General features: G+C 50.2%; 5 protein-coding genes across 5 annotated transcripts; all 5 read right to left on the bottom strand.

The window, feature by feature from the left end:
• Positions 1 to 608: 608 nt before the first annotated feature.
• On the bottom strand, positions 609 to 1,847 carry HER10_EVM0003873 (uncharacterized protein; the record flags this gene model as incomplete). The annotated part of the gene is made up of 2 exons (XM_035473535.1): positions 609 to 1,589; positions 1,677 to 1,847. The coding sequence occupies 2 exons, from the start codon at positions 1,845 to 1,847 to the stop codon at positions 609 to 611; spliced, it is 1,152 nt and encodes a 383-aa protein (XP_035330572.1).
• A 1,288-nt stretch (positions 1,848 to 3,135) lies between these two features.
• HER10_EVM0005963 (necrosis- and ethylene-inducing protein) lies at positions 3,136 to 3,867 on the bottom strand (the record flags this gene model as incomplete). Its single annotated transcript, XM_035475562.1, has 2 exons — positions 3,136 to 3,637; positions 3,671 to 3,867. 2 exons carry the CDS (start codon positions 3,865 to 3,867, stop codon positions 3,136 to 3,138), a joined length of 699 nt encoding a protein of 232 aa, XP_035330700.1.
• Positions 3,868 to 7,058: 3,191 nt separating this feature from the next.
• Positions 7,059 to 8,453, bottom strand: HER10_EVM0012904 (FAD dependent oxidoreductase; the record flags this gene model as incomplete). Its single annotated transcript, XM_035482283.1, has 1 exon — positions 7,059 to 8,453. The coding sequence occupies one exon, from the start codon at positions 8,451 to 8,453 to the stop codon at positions 7,059 to 7,061; it is 1,395 nt and encodes a 464-aa protein (XP_035331085.1).
• A 1,587-nt stretch (positions 8,454 to 10,040) lies between these two features.
• HER10_EVM0004738 (cytochrome P450) lies at positions 10,041 to 11,874 on the bottom strand. The gene is made up of 6 exons (XM_035474371.1): positions 11,503 to 11,874; positions 11,404 to 11,434; positions 11,205 to 11,348; positions 11,002 to 11,131; positions 10,285 to 10,942; positions 10,041 to 10,222 (listed from the first exon to the last, which is right to left on the bottom strand). Exons 1-6 carry the CDS (start codon positions 11,826 to 11,828, stop codon positions 10,042 to 10,044), a joined length of 1,470 nt encoding a protein of 489 aa, XP_035330618.1. The 5' UTR covers positions 11,829 to 11,874; the 3' UTR covers position 10,041.
• Positions 11,875 to 12,497: 623 nt separating this feature from the next.
• On the bottom strand, positions 12,498 to 13,180 carry HER10_EVM0002432 (uncharacterized protein; the record flags this gene model as incomplete). The annotated part of the gene is made up of 3 exons (XM_035472143.1): positions 12,498 to 12,612; positions 12,687 to 12,907; positions 13,055 to 13,180. 3 exons carry the CDS (start codon positions 13,178 to 13,180, stop codon positions 12,498 to 12,500), a joined length of 462 nt encoding a protein of 153 aa, XP_035330486.1.
• Positions 13,181 to 15,100: the final 1,920 nt, after the last annotated feature.

Here is a 15,100-nt window from a genome sequence, read left to right as displayed (position 1 = left end):
ATAGCAATGATGATTATGAAAGACCAAGAACAGTTGGATTGTGATAGTTTCGCGCTGCGTAATAGACGTGTATGCCAGATGAACTCAATCCTCCAAACGGCAAATCACCAGACTGAGTCCAGGTAAGGCTACATTGTTGTCACGGATTACAATAGGATTGATAGCATTGCGGTGTGGAATCAACCAATGAAACAACTCTTAGTGCTAGGTTAAAGAGCAGATGACCCCTTGGAGCGAAGAATGCTCCTTTGGCAGGTGACGATGTTTATGCCAAGACAGGTTTTGCCTGAAATGCGTGTTTTATGAACACCACCTCCAAGTTGAAAACTGATCGGTCAAATGGATTGTCACCTTGGGTACCCAAATATTGAAGCAGATCGTTGCTAGTATCGAGTTGCAGCTGGTTCAGAGAAAGGCGATTCTATCTTCACTGTTCTATGCCTAGGTAGATGGCGACACAGCTGGGGCGAGATGTTTGACGCAAAGATAGTTTTCAAAGAATCATCCTGAGATTATGCCGTGATTAGACGAAGAAAAGCAGGCCTACTATCATCCTCCAGTACCATCACGAGGCAACCCTGTTACAGACAACTGGGAACACGGCCGGCCTACGAATTTCCCGATCTACGCAACACAGTGAACTCCGCAACAATAAACCCAACATATCCAATCCACATAATACCACCCACCACCCGCTGAACACTCCCACTCAACCACATCGACCCCGTAAATAGTGCAGTACTACCCCATAGAACAGCCAACTCAGCGCCCGATACGCTCCCCGCGCTCCCCAACGCCCCTTCTGTGCCAACCATGACAATACCCAGGCAAAGCGTCAGCAAGAAGACGTTGCTGCCCACCGTATTAGCAACCAAAATGCCGCTGTGCCCGCGCTGGCCGCTGAGCACGGCGATGAACTTCTCCGGCAGGGTTGTGCCGATGGCGAGGACGACGATACCGAAGAGCACTTCGGAGGCACCGAGGGCGTCGGCAATGTTGGTCGCTGCGTGGGAGAGGATGTAGCCTGAGAGGCATATTGCGAGGAAGCCGGCGAAGAGGCAGGCGATGTGGTAAGTTAGCCCGCGGCGACGGCGTAGGAATCGATCCGAGGGACGTAGGAGGGGTTGTTGCTCGCCGTCGGTGTCATTAGTTTCTGGTGCAGGTTGCGATGCTTGAACGCGGCCGTTTCTCCGAGAAGAAATGGAAGAGTCTGAAGACCTGGATGAGGTGTCATCTTCATCACTGGAGCTATCGCTGTCTGAACCTTCCGGTGCTATCAGTGTTCCTCGGCTGATTGCCCATCCTATCGATAGTAGGTAGACCACAAATACAACAATCAAGACGATGCCGGTAACTCGCCAAAGGAGCATACGTGGCAAGTACGTGATAGGAATGACAGCAGTCGTCATACAGAACAACAGCAGCGAGTAGATGCGAGCGCTGCGGTCAAATTGCATCGATTCCCCTTGCTTGCGAAAAAGGAGGCCCAGCGAAAAGGCACCGAGGATGTTGGAGATGGCTGAACCGACAATGTTGCCGAGTGCAAGCGATGCGCGGCCTTGCGCCAGCGCGCTGACGACCACGGCGAGCTGGAGATGACTTGTTAGTCCGAATTGTTCTCGACGAAGACGATGTGGTACGAGATATGAAGAGATATAGGATGGGGCCAGACTCACTTCTTCCCACTCGGCGCCGGCCGTGATTAGGGCGATGAGGGTGTCCGGGATACCGGTGCGCCGAGCGACGATGGCTGTATGATCCACGAACTTGTCGGCGCCGGCCTCGAGGAGGAAGAGGGTACTGATGAAGACAGCCGCATTGTAGGTCACCGCGCTACTAACAGTCATCTTGAGAGAGCCGTGGGGTTATGGAAACGAATATTGAGTCTCAACCAAGCCGTGCTTCAACACGGGTGGTGAAGTCGTGAAATAAGAGGAATTAAACGTCTCCGCCGAAGATGGGATGACGGGCGGGACTGACTCGTCGGAAACCGTAGATCCACCCACCGTGGGGTATGGAGGTCCTCGGCATTAATGAAGATCGAGCCGACAGAATTTCAATTGTCTGCGCCAATCAGTATTATTTGTGCATCGGGATGTCTGACATACGAAAATGCCAAAATAGCCCGCGTGATGTTGTCAAAGTCCCTTGAATCATTTATCAGGCTGACTATGATTATACGGAAGTATGAGCTAGGCTCAGCATGTCGAAGGAAAGTACCTTGTGCTGAGCGAAGAGCGAGGCTAATGAAGCTGTTGAGAGATCAGAGATTGGATCGATAGTTGTATATTTCTACCTCTGATGGTTTGATACTACGGTGTGTTACCTAGGAATAGGGGCCGGCTCAATTCGTCTAGGCCGAGAATGAATACTGTAAGTCATATTGTCAGAAATTAACATGGGTTAATGAAGAGTAATGAAAATAAAACACTGAAGCCTGGTCGTTGTAATATCAAATTTAGTCTCCATGAGCTTTACGCGGATATACAGGTTGCGATCTTTCGACTTCGGATAGTTGAAGGCCTCGTTTCAATGGTTGGGCATAAGATCCACGAAGAGAGTGAGCAGAATTTCGATCAACTGAACACATCGGAAAGTCAATCGACTCCCGTCTGAGATCGGCAAGATAACGGATCTTCGCGCTGAAATTTCCAATGTTATGTGGATACAGGCCGAGAGGCCGGGCCATCTCGTGTCTCATGCACAGCACATGAACTCAACGAAGGGCAGAAAAAGCTGCTGTCAATTTGCTAGCCTCTGATAACCGACACTGGCATTTCAAGATCTCGGAATAGTATCTCTACTCACGTCAACCGAAGGCACTTTATTGAAATTAAAACATCAGAGAAAAAAGGAAATTTGAGTTTAAGAACCCAACGAAGCCCATACTTGGCACGCATTGCACTCATGATAGAATAAGAGGGTCCAGCATGTCACAACAAATCAACGCCAATCGTTACATTTCAAAGTTTGGAAAGAACAACTCAGACTCATAGCATTGAAAAGATAAATCAGAAATAGCTAGCTAAAAACAAAATGATCCCAAATTCGCAACAATGGTTGACCAAAGAACACATTCATAAAAATCGTAACGTAGCACCCACAAAGCTGTTGTGCCATTTGTGTAATGCCCATCTATTTGAGAGCCTCGCGGACCTTGCTCTCGAAGCTGCCATCCTTGAAGGGAACGTTGGCCTTTCCGAAGTTGGTGTCCTGAAGAGCGGTCTTGGCGGCGGCGGGGAGAGCATCCCAGTCGGAGATGGGGTAGGTCTTGCCCTTGGTCTGAGTGAACTGGAGCTCGTGGTTTGTCGGGAAGGTAGTGAAGTATTCAACCTTGGGGCTGTTGCCGTCCATGGGAGGAGCACCGTTGGCCTTGCTGTAGCCGCTGTGGCTGGAGGCAGCTCCGCCGATGATCTTGGGGGTAGCCGCGGCCGGGTCGTCGATCTGAACGACGATATTCTCCCAGTCGTGGCGGTGACCTCCGGCGACGTCACCGCCGGTGGGGTGGTCCTTGGGAAAGTACCAAGAGTACATGATGACCGTCTTGCCGTCGACTGTGCCGGCGCGAGCATACGTTTGACCCTTAGACTGATCGCGGCAGCCGCCGGTGGAGCTGCCAGTATCCTGAAGACCACCGCTGGTATCACCGTTGTCGGCAACGGCGGGATACGGCTGGCAACCGTGGGCGATGTGGAGAAGGGGGTTGAAGGTCTCGATCACCTTGCCGAGGCCGCCAGTCTGGATTCTCTGGGCGACGGGGCTGATGGAGTCGTGAGCCACAACGGCGCGGGACTGAAGGAGCTCAGTAGGCGCGGCGGCAACGGCGGCAGCGAGGGCCAGGATGTTGGAGACCTTGAAAGAAACCATTGTGAAAGTTGGGAATCAAATGAATGAAAAGTGAATGTGGGTGTGCTGTAAAGCGAACGAAAGTTGAGTCTGAGTGAATGGAAGGAAAGTGATGCGATGGGTGAAGAAGAAAAGATAGCTTTGGAAAGGGACGAGGGCTTGCTCTTTATACTTGAATATCTGATGATGATGATGATGATGATGATGATGCTTTGCTTGTATGATGTCTTGATTACTGTCTTGAAGATCACCACAGCATCTGCCAAGCAGTTGTGCATTTATAATCCTCGTCTCACGTTGAAAATAGCAATTAAACAAACTTCTAGACGTCTCTAGTTGGCCTGATCATGTTGAGGGCCGTGAGTGGCATCAAGGCCAACCAGTCGCCAGACCACAATGTTTAACCAAGCCTTCCAAGATTGAGGCCTGTCTGATCTTGACGTTCAAGACTCCATATTGGGGGCAGTGATTATTCAGGGGAAAAGTATGAAAGTCTTATTGAAGGCCCTCTAAGGCAACGAAGACAAGGTCGTCAGTCTTACCGGACTCTCGGCGCGGGTTTCGATTGCTCGTGACGTCCGAACACCCTTCGGTTAGGTGGCTCCATGAACCTCATATTGATTGATCCAAGACTATCTTAAGGTCATTTTGGGCTGGTGCGGCTCGGCGGACGGTCATTCTGAACAAGGCCGATGATACTACCTACCCAATGCTGCTTTGTAAAGCTGAACCATATTACCTGGCCCTGCAGTAAAGAGCTGAACATGTCAAGGCCAGTCACTCAATGCATTGTTTCTTGGCACTTGGCCCCTCTGTGTATGTTACGTCCCCCACACGCACCCAGCCCTACTGAATACCTTAAATGGCTCGAGAGCCCCATGTTTAGACTGTGTATCCATGTCAGACCGGGTGACCTTAACAGACGACATATATGAGAGATGATGTGCTATGCTGTAAAGTGGCTTTAAAACATGCTATTTTGGGTCACGAGCCATGTGGAACTCAGAGAAAAAAGTGGTGGCGGCCTTGTCGTCTTCTTCAACAAATCGACATATTCTACGGATAGCATATGCGAATGATCATGTTGCTCTGAGATGATTTGCCTTAAGATATTTTTGTCATACTGGAAAGGCCTTTGCTACTTACAGTCAAATCATCAAATCATAGGCGCTGGAGAAAGTCTGTCCATCTTCTGAGGTTTCCCATCAAAGGCCACCCGAAACAATTTATTGGTTGTTTCTGTCGGAGTTTGCGGGCTTGGACTGAAACAGCGTGCTTCCTCGCTTACACCCAAAACTGCTGACAGGCTGCTAAAGAAAGTATGCTCACTGACTCGAGCAGCCATTCTAGACCGCTGTCCACCTCCCAAATAGGCTCATTCGGGGAATAGGCCGCCGGCGAATCACGGAATTTATTGGTGACCAAGCTTAACCCAGCCCCCCAACCTTCTGACAGGGGGCCTTGGCGGCGCTGTATTTGCGACTTGATGCTTCATGGATTAGGCGCGCCTTTCATGCGTTGATGGAAAAAACCAATGAAACCTCCCCAAAGGCCAGCATCGGTATTTCGATTGGTCATGGCTTTTGAAGCTCCCCACAACACCATCTCGGCCGGTTCACGGAGTCCGGGGGACGGGACTGTCCGCAGCGCCGCCGACTAATCGTAAAATCAGAGGCCGACCTCTCGGAGACAGGCCGACTGCCAAGATCACTTCAGCCTTAAGGTTTTCCCAGGCTGCAGGAACAGGCTTAGTCGAGTGCCATCATGAAACTCGGCGTCTCCTATGGCCTCTTGGACTGGGTGTCCAAATTCTTGGAACAGGATTGATGTTTCTTTGGAATGCCCACCGTTGTGCTCTGTTCTGCAATGTGAGCAATTCATTTCTTTGAGCACTGAGTTCTCCCTCTCGCCGTTGGAATCTGTAAAGTCGGGGTTGGTGCTAATCCAAAGATCTCTAGAGGGGCGTGGTAGACTTTCACTTGAGGGGTAGCAATGTGACCACTGCAGACACAATTAACACGCTACCCCGAAATACAGGAGGGGCCTTGACCACCCTACACATGTCTCAAAGGTGGGAAGATGAGAGCTTGGCACCTACACTTGGTCTTGAAGCCTTTTACTCGAACGAGTGGCGACAATGCCTCAAGCAGAGCCCCTCCATGCTTGACGATGACGTATCACGGTGATTTCTTCTATTCTGGTGTACTAACGACATAAGTGCCCTAGGCAAGGTGCACAAATTTCCATTTGACGAAGACGATAAACAGCGACGAGAGCCTAGTTTATTTCGAAAATGCTATCCTCCAGCCAATCTATCTCAAGATCGCAATTCCTGGAGCACGTTGAATGAAAAGCTCCTGTACTCGCGTGTGAATGGATGAGTAAACTAAACCCCCCTGTCGGTGAGGCATCGCCGGGGCCAAAAACCATGGGAGAATGCGACGAATCCATGTTGAGAAGGAGAGAAGATCTTATGTACACGTTAGGGCAAATACATATATCGGCCAGCTAGTTGACTCGAATGTTTCTGACAAAATGTGCAGCCATATGTTGTTCATTCATAAAAAGGGCATCCCTTTTCGCGGGCCATTCTATGTCTAACCTTCGACCAGTTCTGCAATGCCAATACAAACCAGAGAACCTGGACAACAATATTCGCATACCATGAGACCAAAGCTTGAGTTCTTTCTTACGAGTAGAGTATCAGATCAACTCCACTGAGCATTCTTGTTAGACTTAGACCTTTTTGTATATTGAAGAAGCAAGACGAAAAAGACTATTTTAAGCTTTTGACGGGAAGACTTCAGACCGTGCACCTATCCTCATGGCTGGTTTGGTAGGGACCTATTTGTATCTCTGCGAGCTCAACGGAGTATACTATAGGGGCGCTGCTCTAATTCCAGTCCTTAATTCGAAACTCGTGTGGACAAACATGGCAAGGAGCCAACTTTCAGTCACATGTCCGTATTAGCATCCATCCATGTATATAATGTCGCAGTGCGACATTAAGAGTCAGGGGCCAAAGGAAATTCTTATAAGAGACTAAGTAGTCACTCAGACTGTAGGTTGTTTAGGTGCCAAGCCTCAGTGGGTAATAGCACCAAAGATGGATGATAGGGTTCTCTGGTTTGTCCAGACCAAGTAAGTTGTTCGCAGCAGTGGTATGTGTCAAATTACTAATTTAGTACGCTGTTCCATGAACAAAATCTCCTTTAAAGGGAGGGAAGAATTCTCTTCTCAGTGAACTGCCAAAGCAGGGGAGAGTAGTCAGAGCACCAAGCGTTGCCGGTGTAGTATGTGTTTCTCTTGCCCTGAAGAGCGTACAAGTCGCGGTAGAAACCGGCCTTGACAGCCTCTGTAGAAACATGAAGCTGGAGGTTGGAGTGCTCCTCCCAAGCGGCAAACTCGCCGCCAGTCGCCGAGGTGCTGTTGGAAGAGGCTCCGACCTTACGGACGGCATCGGTGACCAAGCCCTGGGCCTTGGTTGAGTCAGCCTCACCGATGACCTTGACGGTCTGGTAGCCAGGAACGCCGACGGTCTCCAGTCGCCAGACGAAGGGCTTGGAGGGGAGGGCATCAGGGGCGGTGATGTCGACGTTAAGGAAGTTGGTCAGGTCAGGAAGACCGGAGTCAGAGACGACACCAACGTAGTAGGGGACGTTCTCCCACTGGTTGAAGACGGAAGTCTCAGAGTCGTCGAGGTCGAAGGGCGCGAGGTTCTGGACGGTAGGAGGGATGGTGATAAGGAGCTTCTTGGCCTTGATGAGCTTGCGGCCCGTGGAGGTGGCAACGACGGCCTTGACGCCATCATCAGAGCGCTTGGAGGCAACGACAGTGCTGGAGTACAGGACATCGTTTCCGAGGAAAGCGCCGGCCTTGTCGTACACCTGCTGGTTGCCACCAGGGGCGTACAGGTAGCCGCTAGACAGACCGAGCAGATGGGGCTGGCCGAAGTTCTGCAGGACATACAGGGTCGGGGTCTCGAGAAGGTTGCCGACACCGTGGGCGAAGATCCAGACGACTTGAACGACCTCGGTCAGGTTGTACTTCTGGACGAATTGGCCAAAGGGCAGAAGAAGATCCTCAGGGACGTTCTCGGGGATATCGTAGGCGCCTTCAGCCAAGAAGTCAAAGTTGAGAGTGGCGAAAAGGTAGTTCGCCAGGGGCCCGACGAGGGTATTAGGGTCGACGGCCGTGGCGTTGGGGACGACGAAGCCGGTCTTGAAGTCGACAATCTTGCTCGGGAAAGGAGACAGAGCGGAGGCGTTCAGCTGGACGTTGAAGCGCTCGAAGAACTGTGTTGTCTGGTCATTCTGGATGAATGCCTGCACGCCGTAATCGATAGGTGCGCCGGTCGCGGGGTCGCGGAAGGTGTTAACGTGGCCTCCAAGCTTGTCGGCGCGCTCTACGACGGCGACGGTCTTGTTCTGGTCCCGAAGACGGACGGCGGCGTAGGTTCCGGTAGCTCCACCACCGACAACGAGAACGTCGCGTTGGATGATGTCCTCGGGCTTGAAGGCGGACTCATCATAACAGCCGAGGCCGGAGGGAGCAGCACTAATTAATGTGGCGCTGAAAGCGCACAGCGACAAAAGGTGAGAACGCATTGCTAAGAGAAGATGTGGAAAAAGAATGACTAGGTGATCAAAGGAGTGACTTGAGATGTGCTTCTTTCCAAGAGCGGTTTATTAAGGCGTGGCGACTATAGAAGCTAAATATCCGTACATGCCGTATTCCAAGGCAAAAGGTGCCGACTGAGCCCGGCGGTCCGGTAAAGTTGGGAGCCAAGGCCAATCACCAAGGAGAGTTTGACTCAAAGAGGTAATGAAGTCAAATTGATTAAAGAGCACGAACTCTGAATGACGGGCTCCACATCAACAGACGAACATCTTCTGGGTCTCAGGCCGGGCCCGGACTCTGTAGGGGCATTTGTTAACTACAATCCTGTCTCTACCGACTTGATCGTCTTTCTCATATCGTTTGCCCTGGTCGAGAAACAGACTGTGTGATGGTGCTGTTGCAGCATGTTGGCCATGCTTGTGTGCTTCGAAAGGCACTGCATCCCGGACCGTCCGGTGGATTACAACCTTATTGAGCAAGGATTAGGTCAGGATGCTCTCTCTTAGAGTTCAACGCTTTGATTGACCAGGGCTGAGTGACAGCTAGAGAAAGAAATGCCAATTTACTAGTTCGCGACCAAGGTGGGCTGAGTAAAATGAGCCTGAACTCACTGTAAAAACCTTTGCATGCGCCCGCTATTTTCGCCGGCCTCGCAAGCGCAATTCTCCGTCCGAGACAAGCTTTCACATCGTCACGTCAACTCATTATTGTGATTAATCACAAGAAGTCGTTTCGAACTTCTGATCAAGGCGCTCGCTCTCGCATTGAATGCGCCATATATTTTGCTGAGCAGTTGATTTTTGAATCTCTATACGCTGCCTTCAAAGCTTTGCCATCCACCGCCGGTTCAAGACTCTTTCGCAGGGCGATGAATTGCATTTTGCTGCTGTTGATCCACTACCACAGCGGATTTCGTCACTCACTTAGCCGTGAGCCATGAAGCAAAAGGCACCGACGCTGCATAGTGATCATACGCAATTTGTACCATCCATGGCAACAGCGCCAACAATGAACAAGGTTCCAATGGAATGCCGACACTGACTCGGTGGGATTTCCCGGTGGCCAAGGCCCCCGTGATTTTCAGACCCCAAATCCACTATTGAAGGATGATTTGACTCACAACCGTTGTGTTTACGCCCCGCCTCCCGCCTCGGGTTTTGACGACGCAATGGGGTAAGTGACTTGAGTACAAATTGTAAGAAATACATCGTCCAGAGGGACAGAACCCAAAGTCGCTTTTCAGGAAAGATTGTCTCGCCAAGAACTTGACAAGATAATCAGAAATCCAAGTTCAGTAAAGAAGCAATTACGGAGCAGACGGGTCACGGATAGCATGGAAGTGATTCGTGCTAAAGGTGATCAAGTCTTGCTAGAAAAAGTTTATTGTAACTTTCGTTTGTACAGAGACGACCTCTCCTGGGTCTACTCTAGCGCTGCTGGCCAATTACTGTTCGGAACGCTACTGCAATCATCTCCAGTCCGCCTCTTCACAGCTTGGGCATTAGTTATTGCTCATCTCGCGATTTCAAGCATATTTCCCTCACGTTAGATCAAATAGGAGTGACCAACAGCCGCTTATACAACCTCTTCATTCGCAATAGGAATGAATCGCAAGAGACACCGTTGTCCGTATGGCCGGGCAGAAATGATCTGGTCGTGAGATCGCATACTCTCGGGAGTGATGGAAGGATCTGGTACAGTGGAGTATCGTCCGTATATGCCACGGAGCAAAATCCTCATCTCTGCCAATGCAAGGCTGTTTCGGTATTAGCATAAGCTCGCGCCCATAGTCCGTGGGAAGGTAGTGTAGGCCCTTACTGTTTTCCGACACAGCCTCTTCCACCATGAGCAAAAGCAAACATGTGTCTCTTCCTCTCGGCTTCTCCGGTGGGGGATAGCCAGCGTTCAGGGCTGAAGGTGTCAGGGTTGGGGAAGACTGCATCGTTGTTGCGGTGAACCGAGTAGGCCTGGCTGCTCACGATGGTACCCTCGGAAATAAAGTAGCCATCGACGGTCTTCCCTCCCGGTGGGACCACGCGAGGTAGGGACATTGGGATCGCAGGATAGCATCGGAGGCCTTCTTGAATCACGGCGTCAAGGTAAGAAAGCTTGTCAAAAGAGGCGTCTGGATTCTCTCGAATCTCCTCCCGGAGTTTCCGTTGAATCTCAAGAGATGCAGGCTGTGACAGTTCCCACAACAAGAAACACAGCGAATCACCGGTTGTATCAATGCCAGCTACCATGTGATCCGTACATTCCGCGGCGATGTCAATGGCGTCCATCTGGTTGACGCTGCTGCCGCTTTCCCTCTTGTCTTGAAGACGGCTTAACAGGGTGAACGGCGCGGGATCAATTTTGGAAGTAGCACCAACAACGAAGTCCTTAGCAAGAGGCGTGGTTCGTGGATCGAAGAACAGGTCAAGAATCTTAGAGAAGTACTGGTAAAAGACGGGATAGTGATGCTGGATAAGGCGGTCTGATTGGTAAGTTGAGAGTTAGCAAGCATCCACTGCACATCAACTCGGGCGACCTCACTTCGTAGACTATCGTCCGTCGTGACTTGCTCCATCATGTCCGTGTCTTCCTGTTTCTGGAGACTATTGGTTCCGTAAGGATGGAACAAGTGATGGGTCACGCAGTCACAAGCGTAAGAGTGAAGCTTGACCTGGTGATCAGGGACAATAGTGTCAGTTTTGTTGATACAGGACTCACCGCCACTTCTTCGTGCTTGGACTTACATAGACATTCACACTTCTACTTGCTGCGTCTGCACACTGCCTAACAAACTCTTCCGCACGCTTCTCAATACCGCTCAGCGCTATGGGCTTCACCACATTGCTATTAGCATAGCGATCGGCAATGATACGCTTGCGCTTCGCGTGCTAAGTAAAAGTCAGATTTTCTGTCTCAGGCAAGTCATTGAGCTAGGTAACTTACATCGCCTTTCACAAGGGTTGAAAACATGGTTCTAAATCACGAGCACAGAACTCACGATCAGCACCATCACAAGATTTTCCATGTAATATCGGCCCTTACCTGCGCCCGAAAACCTTGAAGAGGTTGTAGAAACGATGCTTGTCATAACCACTTCCGAGTGATCCGTAAATCTCCTTGACAGCCTCATAAGACGTATATGAAACTTCGTTGGGAGCGATCCGCACGACCGGGCCATACTTCAAGTGCAAAGAGTGAATGTACAGCGTTCGATTGGCGCCGAACTCGTGCCATCTCAGGGCAATTGAGGTGACTTTAGACAGGGCTGGCCCGGGGATTTTCCACAATGGGGATGAATAGCAGCGTGCCAGGTAGAACACCAACAGGGCTCCAAGGATAGCCGCCCCAGAGAGCGGATTCAATAACATGATGCAAGTTGTCGTTGCTGGTAACACTGCCTTGCTGTGAAATGTGAAGTGTCAATCACGCCAATTTGTAAGAGTTGGGAATGATGCTGAACATAAATACCCCGTAATAATACTACAGCTTTGCCGCGGGGTCGGCTGGGGAAGAACGGTAAAATCGGGGCAGATAAGGACAGAACAAGACGAATCAAATCCCCTCCAAATCAAACGAGACCTTTGTTGTTGAGTCATGGGTGGTTTACCCCGCCTATTTAGTTCAATTCCGTTCCCCTAATGTTAAGAATTGGCGAATTCCGGATAGGCGGTCTTGTTTTGTGGATATGAAAACAACGCCTGCTCCGGGCTCGGCCCCGCATTCTGATCGCTAATGTTAAGAAGACCCGAAGATACGGATCAGCCGAGAACCCCGGCCACAAGACCAACCCCCGAGTCAACCCATATTTCCCCTAATGTTAGGCGCAGCCGTAATTCCGTGATTCACATTCCATTATCCATGAATTTTGCACCTCCGATCAGCCTGTCTGTGGTGACAACCAGCGAAGTACTTTCTTCCTACACTAGTCCACTTCGAGGCATAGCGAAGCACGCCGTGCAGCAATGCTTCTTCAACTGTGGCCTTCTCAAGGCGATCCTTATCGTAGTGCTACCTGCATCTAGTGTATAGCCGAGATCTCAGACTTGAGGTTTTGGGTAAGCTGCTTGGATCTCCGTCTCTCGGTTGATGCCAAAGTGTTTCCAGTATCGGTAGTCCTTGATAGACACGACCGATGTCTGGAAGGCAAGAACACTGGTGCGAATATGTCAGCGTGTTGATTTCAAACAAAGACGAACCGGCTTTTGGGTAGAGGCAAAGAAACCTACATCAAAACCATGACGATGAGTGTCACAATCCAGCTGAGAGCACAGCTACCACCCGTGCAGAACCTTCCATTCGCCTGGCACAACAGACCAAAGGCGACGAACCAGAACACAATCTCCATTGTATTGAGGATAGCGTTGGCTTTGAGCGAAGCCCACTTCTTGAAGCGCTCCTTGTGAGTCGTCAGAAGTTGGTAGCCGATGATGATGAGAGACTTGAAGCCCTGTTTTCGCCTGATGTCAGTCTCAATCCTCGGCAATAATGATTACCAAAAGGAACGTTGCAAAGTTTTCCCCGCCGCGAAGAACTCACCATTGTAAGGGCCATGATGTTGCCGCGAGTGAAAGGGACCGGCATGAGTGAAAGGGACCGGCATGGCCATGCGCCAGATGGTGAGGATGATGGCCAGTGCCATCAGGGCGACTTGCGCGATGTGGATTTTGGTCTTGTATCTGGTATCGAAAAATCGACCGTCAAAGAAGTCGCGGATGCCCATGGTGACGAGGATCGTTTTCCTTGCGTTTACTGAGTAAGATGTTCGTGCTGATTCGGCGGGTTTGACGGGCGGTGGTTCGGATTTCAGTCTGATTGTAAAATATCGATGAGCGCGTTTCTAGGTCTGATGAGGCGGTGAAGTTGAGAATTTGTAGAAGATTTGAAAATGAACAATTATTCATGCATATTCTTCGACTTTTGTTTACATGTATTCGTTATGGCTCGGCAACTGCTTTTTGACATATACGCGGAGTTTAGTGAGGACGTATACGCGTATAAGGTTCGAACGCCAATTGCATCGCCACAATAACTCGAGACAATGGCTGAGGAACTCCACACCCCAGATTCTGTATCGAGTATTACAGGTGAGATTAGAGCCGACTAGCTAAAGGGCGATTACCCGTAACACCCATAATTGAAGTTGCCGCGTGGCATGCATGACCCGATTGCTTGGCTCGAGGCTCTAAGAAGTCGCATAGATTCCAGATTGCTGACCAAGGGTTTAAAGGGTCCCTCGACGCTACGTATGCTGCGGCGTAGAGACCGTAAGGCATCAATTGTACGCGTTTATCATAGATCTTGACTTGGGGCAGTGCTTGGGTTGGCGCGCTCTTGACTGATTGCCAGTCATTCGCTCGTATAGATGGGATTCGAAACCACCGCACACATTGCCTTTACAACGGTTGATGATTGGCGCGACGGAGCTGACAAAGGCGCTCTCTGCGTTGCTGCTTGAATTGATGATCGCTTGTGTGGTAGAAGCCGTCTTTGGAGAAGATCTCTGAATAGACTGATTCGCCGAACAACAATGTTATTCACACAACTTACTAGATAGACTTCGCTCACGGCTTGCTCCCTGAGTTCCTGACTGGATCCCTCAATCAAGGAACATTCTTCTTGGTTCGTTGAAGGTATTGGGCGTTACAAACAGCTCTTCTACCCACTTACTTCTACTTCGGTGAAAGCAATAGGCTTCGCCTCTCTCTCCCTTTCGTGCACATCGGCAGTTTAACACCAGAGTATTGAGCTTCGCACCGGTGCAATGCTCGGCCTACTGACGTGTAAACCGACACTTGTAGAGTGAGGAAAACCTTGCTTCGAATGATGCATCTTATTGGCAGGAGCGCAGTATGCAGCCCATTGATGCCAGGCTGCCAGCTTCAGAAGCTGAGTAGATTTGATCTCCAAGTTGCCTGCCGGATTTGAGAAGTCCACGTGAATTATCGCCAACATATATGAACTCGGCTGTCATATAAATTCATATTACAGTCTCCTGGGTTGCTTGACAAAGTCTTGCTTTACTCTCACCTCAGGGAACATGAATAATGCAACCCCCTGTTGCTGGCAAGAGAGTGAGACGTGGTCCAGTGTCCGCGTAGTTTGCGAGTTGGTACTACTAGTTGTTAATGTCTAATGCATGTGTATTAAACATCCAAAAACTGGGCCGTATCTGTTCGTACGCATTACAGTTGACACTGATAGTGACGGATAGGTAGTGTCACTGCCTCCTTCACAACGGAAACGATGTTGCTGGGACAGACGAACGCGAGTGGTCAAGTCAAAGCCTAAGATCCTTTCTTCCAAGAACAAAGCACGAATCAGGATCTCAACAGTCTCTCCATCAGATCAAGTCTACTCAGAAGATCATGGACGCATCGCGATCTTATTGTACGTTGCAGGGCGTTAAGACGGCCTCCGTGGAAAGCCGGCGCCGGCACCGGCGCCGTCGTGCCATTTTGCCGTCGCTCAGAGCATGAAAGTATACCGGAAGACCCGGGATGCTATCAGTGTACGAAGCGTTCGGTCTGCTATCGTAAAAGCTTAAATCTCATGACTCTTTCCCGAGAGATTCGCAGAGGGCAAAGCTCGCCGCGAAATGGGCCGGTAATTACCAGCACCCATATATTAACAGCAGACTTTT

Source organism: Colletotrichum scovillei, assembly GCF_011075155.1.
Source record: "Colletotrichum scovillei strain TJNH1 chromosome Unknown Contig00008, whole genome shotgun sequence".
Lineage (NCBI taxonomy): Eukaryota > Fungi > Ascomycota > Sordariomycetes > Glomerellales > Glomerellaceae > Colletotrichum > Colletotrichum scovillei.
Note: the sequence above shows the minus strand (reverse complement) of the source record. Positions and strands in the feature narration are given on the sequence as shown.